Source organism: Nicotiana tomentosiformis, chromosome 1 (genome assembly GCF_000390325.3).
Source record: "Nicotiana tomentosiformis chromosome 1, ASM39032v3, whole genome shotgun sequence".
Classification (NCBI taxonomy): Eukaryota; Viridiplantae; Streptophyta; class Magnoliopsida; order Solanales; family Solanaceae; genus Nicotiana; species Nicotiana tomentosiformis.
The window spans coordinates 51,072,577-51,078,734 of record NC_090812.1 but is presented as its reverse complement, the minus strand read 5'-3'; the positions used below and the strand labels follow the sequence as shown (position 1 = coordinate 51,078,734).

General features: G+C 39.8%; 2 protein-coding genes across 2 annotated transcripts; both read right to left on the bottom strand.

Annotated features, from left to right (window-relative positions):
- Positions 1-2,247: 2,247 nt before the first annotated feature.
- LOC138906471 (uncharacterized) lies at positions 2,248-2,643 on the bottom strand. The gene has a single exon (XM_070195319.1). It carries the CDS (start codon positions 2,641-2,643, stop codon positions 2,248-2,250), a length of 396 nt encoding a protein of 131 aa, XP_070051420.1.
- A 537-nt stretch (positions 2,644-3,180) lies between these two features.
- Positions 3,181-3,717, bottom strand: LOC138906470 (uncharacterized). Its single transcript, XM_070195315.1, has one exon. The coding sequence runs from the start codon at positions 3,715-3,717 to the stop codon at positions 3,181-3,183; it is 537 nt and encodes a 178-aa protein (XP_070051416.1).
- Positions 3,718-6,158: the final 2,441 nt, after the last annotated feature.

The following is a 6,158-nucleotide window of genomic DNA, read 5'->3' as shown; positions in this document are numbered from 1 at the left end:
CTAGTCGTAGAGACTTGATGCCATCACGACATCCTTCGGAGGGGATTTGGGGTCGTGACAGAAGCAAAAATGTTTTGGTTAACTAAAAAGAAAGGAAAAGGACTCTCATTAAGTGCTTAGAAGAAGAAAGACTTTTGATAATAACTTCTAACTAACTCAAACTAGAGATTATGACTACTGCGATACGATATTTTTGTGTCGAGGGTTATTTTTGTGTTGATCCTGCCTCTCCAAAAATTAAAACTCTTCTATGCTACATTTGTTTGGTTCAGAGTGAGGACCAAAGTTGATCTGCATATTAAAGAAGGTGTTATGAAGAATAAAACAGTTAATTAAATCTAAACATCTAAACAAATTTTGTCTATGTTTATTGAGGTTCAAAATAATGAAAATATTTAATTCAACGACTATTCGAATGAAAGAATAGGAAATTATTTTTTTAATTTACAAGATAGGAGTACAGGTCAAACTCCCTCGCCTTAAGACGAATTTAATATAAACAAAAAAGGAAATTCACATGTCTACTAGCATCAAACAATTAGTACATGTTCGGAACTGCCTTATTAGCAAGTCTACAAGATTTAATACATAAGTATTTAAGATTTTTTATCAGATCCCTAATTGATAATTATCATAAAGATTATTTTTTCAGCATAAAAATTTGTTTGTAATTATCAAATAAGTGATCTTATTGTTAAGTATATTTTACACCGTTAATGCGTGTAATTTAAATTCTTTCTAGTGAGCTACTTTTGTGAGGCTAATACTTATTTAAGATTATTTTAACTTTTAAAGGATAAGTGTTGAGAAATTTTTAGGTTATCATTGAAATGAAAATTCTCTGAGATTTTATAAATTAAACAAATCAAAATAAAGAAAGGAATACTTAAATATCTATTATTCACTGACAAGTTGTCGATTATTTTGGGGGTACATGACAAGCTGTCAAGTGATCAAGACTAATATGTAAGTAAACGATCAAATATCAATTACTACGTTTAAGTTTTCCAAATGAAAATGATGAAAGAAAGATGAGATCAAAATGCAAAATTGCAAGTGAAGAAATATAATAGTCAACAATATATTTATGGGCAGAACTAGTGTTTTTTTTTTTAAGGTAGCTACTTTGCTGCTACATATAAATTCATGAAAATGAAACTTCTTTTTTCCTGCACTTAACAAATAAACATCTAATGACTGAATTGACTTGCAAATGTAATCCATGAGCTAAAATGGTCTCAGTTAACTACTAAATGCAAATCTACCGACTTGAAAACAAACACAAGATTAGCACTTACAAAGTCACAGCAGGGCTACTCTATACACAAAGAAAATGATAGTAAAACTAAAAACAAGAAATAAGACTACAGAATGTTCTCGCTAATTATGGTCAATATCACGTATATGAGCAATGATCAGGGCGACTCAACAACATTCGAGGCCTAAAGCAAAGTCTTAATAAGAGGTTTTAATATATATATATATATATATATAAGCATCGTTTTTTTGAAATGAGAGAACCCATAAAACATCATCATTCGTCCCAACTTATGTGACTCCTTTTTTTTAGTCAACCCCTTTCTATATTTGGTAATAATTCAATTTTATATTTTTTTTTTTTACCTTTAATGAGACGATTTCTACCCACATGTCCAGTCAAACACTTTCATATGAATTGGGACGGAGAAAGTATAATTTATGTGAGGAAAATAAATAATAAGTTAGATTATTAGATATATTTACATGACTAACTAATGAATAGAGAAATATAATTCAGTAAAAGTATAAAATAAGATTGACAAAAAACTATTTTGGTTATATTAATTAGAGGAAGAAATTGTTATTAAAAATTAATATGATAATAAAGAAATAAATTTATCAATAATAAGAAATAATTATATAAATAATAAATTATATATAAAGAAATAGTAATTTTAGGGTCCTTAAATTCATGGGGCCTAAAGCAAGTGCTTTACTTGCTTTAGGGTCTGGCCGCCCCTGGCAATGATTCAAATCGAGAGGTTAACACCGATGCACCCCAAGGCGACACACTGGGTAAGACAGGGTTTGGTTAGATAATTTGATACGCCATGATTTTTTTCGTATTTCAGAATACGGTTAACATATTAACTAATTGATTATGATAAACTAAATCGATTTTTGCTATTTTTTCTTCACAAACAACACTGATGCACCCCAAGGCGACACACTAGGTCTAATAAACCCCTTCTCAAGCAACTCCTAAAGCTACTCCTTTAACTCTCTCAACTCCTTGGGAGCCATGCGATAAGGCGAAGTAGAAATAGGCTGGGTGCCTGGCACCAAATCAATACCGAAATCGATATCCCGATCTGGCGGCATACCAGGTAGATCAGCAGGAAAACCATCGAAAAACTCTCGCACCACCGGCACTGAATCCAACGCGGGAGTCTCTGCAGTAATATATCGAACAAAGGCTAAGTAGGCAATATCTCGAGCTTTCAAGAAAGAAATAACCCGGCTGGAAGTACTGACAGACGAACCCCTCCACTTTAATCTGGGCAACTCAGGTATCGCCAAGGTAACAGTCTTGGCAGAGCAATCAAGAATGGCATGGTACGGGGACAACCAGTCCATGTCCAAGATTACCTCAAAATCAACCATATCGAGCAATAGAAGATCCGCTCGGGTCTCATATCCACAGAAAGTCACCACACAGGACCGGTAGACCCAATAAACAATAATATAATCACCCACTAGTGTGGACGCATATACAGGATCGTTCAAGGACTCGCGGGACACATCCAAATAAGGAGCAAATAGAAAATAAACATAGGAGTAAGTAGATCCCGGATCAAATAATACCGATGCATCCTACTGGAAAATAGAAATAGTACTTGTGATCACTGCATCCGAGGTGATTGCCTCTGGCCTAGCGGGAATAGCGTAAAATCTAGCTGAAGCCCTACCCGACTGGCCTCCACCTCTAGGATGACCCCTGGCTGGCTGTCCTCTGCCTCTGCCCTACACCTCCGCGCACTCAAAATAACCCCTCGGAATGGTGGACTGCTAACCTGAAGTCTACCCCTGATAGCCTGAATACCCACTGGAGGATCCCTGAATAGTTGGCGGGCGGTAAGTACTTTCTGGAATGGCACTAAAATAGGGTCGTGCTGGAGTACTCTGAGCAGGAGGTGGTGCTCACTGCCTAGGCCTGCTGGGCTGACCCCTCATGAACTGACCTCTGCCCCCAGGTGGGGCGCCACTAAATTCCCCAAACTGTCGGGGCCACTTATCCCTCGGCACAAACTCTCTGATGCGGTTGCGAATACGCTCGATCCTCCGATCTATATCCACAACCTGAAGAAAGGAAGTCTTTATCTCTGCCTCACGAGCCATAGGAACCTGAATCTTAGGGTGCATACCTACAATGAACCTTCGTACCCTCTTTGCGTCTGTGGGGAGTATAATAGCTGCATGGTGAGACAAGTCAGTGACTCTCGCTTCATAGTCGATGACAAACATGTGACCTTGACGGAGTCGCTCAAGCTGACTCTGAAGCTCCTCTCTCTTAGAAGGTGGTATGTACTTCTCCAAGAACAGATGCGTAAACTGATCCCAAGTCAAAGGATGTGAACCTGCTGGCCTGCTAAGAAGGTAAGCTTGCCACGATCTGCGGGCCTTGCCCTCAACCTGAAAGGTGGTGAAGTCCACCCCGTTGGACTCTAATATCCCCATGTTTCGGAGCCTATCCTTGCACCGGTCAATAAAATCCTGGGGGTCCTCTGACCACTCACTCTCAAAGGTAGGGGGCGAAGTCTAGTCCATGTGTCCATCCGCTTCTGCTAATCAACGGTCTTGGCCGGTACAACCTATGGCATAGCCGCTGCATCAAGTTAGGCTTCGCTCGCAGGTAGTGCACCTGGGGTCTAATAAATGGTAGTGGCGTGCCCTGGAGCCTGAGCGGTAGGGGTCTGTGCTCCCCCTACCGCCGGAGATATGGAAGGGTCCACTGGAAATAAACCAGCTTGCGTTATTAAGTCCATGAACCGCAACATACGGCCTATGACCTGCTGGAATCCTGATGCAGTCATGAAATCTGCTGGGACTGGCATAGCTGCAGATGCCTCATCCTGCTCCTCAACAATAGGATCCTCCATTGGATCCACTGGTGGTACAACGAGAGAAACCTTAGGGCGCCCTCGTCCTCTGACTGTAGCTAGAGCCCTCCCCCGGCCTCTGCCTCGGCCTCTAGCAACGGGGGAATCAGCCCCTTGACCTCCTGGTACATCTGTCGCACGCATTCTCACCATATATGAGAAATCAATTGAAAGAAACTTAGCACAATATCAACTACATGATAGGAGATGAAGAAAGAGAAGTTTCCTAACACCCTATAGCATCTCGAAAATAAGTACGGACGTCTACGCACCGATCCGCAAGACTCTACTAAGCCTGCTCATAGCTTGTGAGACCTAAAGCTCTGATACCAAGCTGTCACGGCCCAATTCCGTAATAGGTCGCGACTGCACGTAACGCCGCCGTTAGGCAAGCCCACAACTGAAACAACTATTTATTTACCCCTTATTAACATTGTTAAAACGAAAGTTTTTATTTTTAAAGAACACTTTAAACTAGATTTCATGCAACTGTAACATCTATTTGAAACAAAGTACCATCATAATAACAACATCCATAGTGGTGAAAAAAATGATAAATACAACAATACATAAATGCTAAAGATCACCCAAAACCTGGTGTCACAAGTGTATGAGCAATCTAGGGAATATACAAAACTACTACAACTATGGTCTGAAAGAAATAGACAGAATAGACAAATACCCAGTAAGTATCTAATCTAACCTCGAAGAAGTAGTGACGAGGGATCAACTTGACACTTACTAGAGGCCAAATAATAATGATATAAATGCATAAAGTAGGCATGGTGAGTATATAACAAGTATCAATGAAGCAAATAAGAGTAACTACAATAAATACAATCAGGGGTACGCATCACATCACTAACATATCATAACTGGTTGTGAAGGCGCTAACTCAATTATACCCAAACCGGAACCGGTTCGATTAGTAAGCACGAAGTTGCCGAGGCGAACGACCCCATCCCATAAGAATAGTGGTACTCAATACTGGCGAACGGCCCGATCCCATAAGAATAGTGTTACCATCATACTACCGAGGTGAACGACCCGATCCCATAAAAGTGGTGTTATCATGCTGCCGAGGCGAACGGCCCGATCCCATAAGAGTAGAGAAAGTTACCTCGCTCGTGGAAGTACTTGCGAGATGAGAAGACATGTATTTTCATAGTTTATTAAGTACTCTCAGTTTTCTGAAATAAGAAGCTAAGGCGATCATTCCAATTTAAATCCCCAGTCTCAGCTCTAATCAAGACAATTAATACACATGATAGGCATACACAGAACAATTAAAAGCATGATGTGAATCTAAGTCTACACAGACATATCATAAAATATAGCTACGCACGGACTCCCATCACCTCGTGCGTACGTAGCTCCCCACACAAGTAGCACACAACAATAATACGCCCAAGGGGATAAGTTTCCTCTTAAAAGGTTAGGCAAAAGACTTACCTCGATTCCAAGTCCTCAATCCGGCTCTCCAACCTCACTAGAACCCTTCAAATGACGCTGAGGACTATGAAACTAATCAAAATTCATATAAACCAATAAATATATGCTCAAAAGTTCATATTTTAGCTCATAGAGTAGTTTTGGAAGATTAATGTAATTCACCCCCTGGCCCACATGCCCGGATTTCGAAAATTTTCTAATAAAATTGTTACCCATGAACTCCCGAACTAAAATATATAATTTGCTCCCATTTCCACCACCAAATACGTGATCAAATCCCAAATTTATCAAAACCCTAGGTTCTTCAAAAATCCCACAAGTTTCATAAATTTTCCATGCTCGATCTACTTATAATCAACATAGTTAACTTGAAAGTGGGTGGAGTTTACTTACCTTGTATTGTAGATGAGAACCCCCCCCCCCCCTAAAGTGCTCTCAAAATCTCCTAAGACCAAATGAAAATGTGTGGAAAGATGGCCTAAGTCTCGGATTAAAAATCATTACTGCCTAGCGACTTTCGCACCTGTGACCACTTGATCACATCTGCGAAACCGCATGTGCGATCAA

Bases quoted from the DNA above. Each gene is read 5' to 3' on its own strand.
- LOC138906471 (XM_070195319.1), bottom strand. From the start codon at position 2,643: ATGGTTGATTTTGAGGTAATCTTGGACATGGACTGGTTGTCCCCGTAC.
- LOC138906470 (XM_070195315.1), bottom strand. From the start codon at position 3,717: ATGGGGATATTAGAGTCCAACGGGGTGGACTTCACCACCTTTCAGGTT.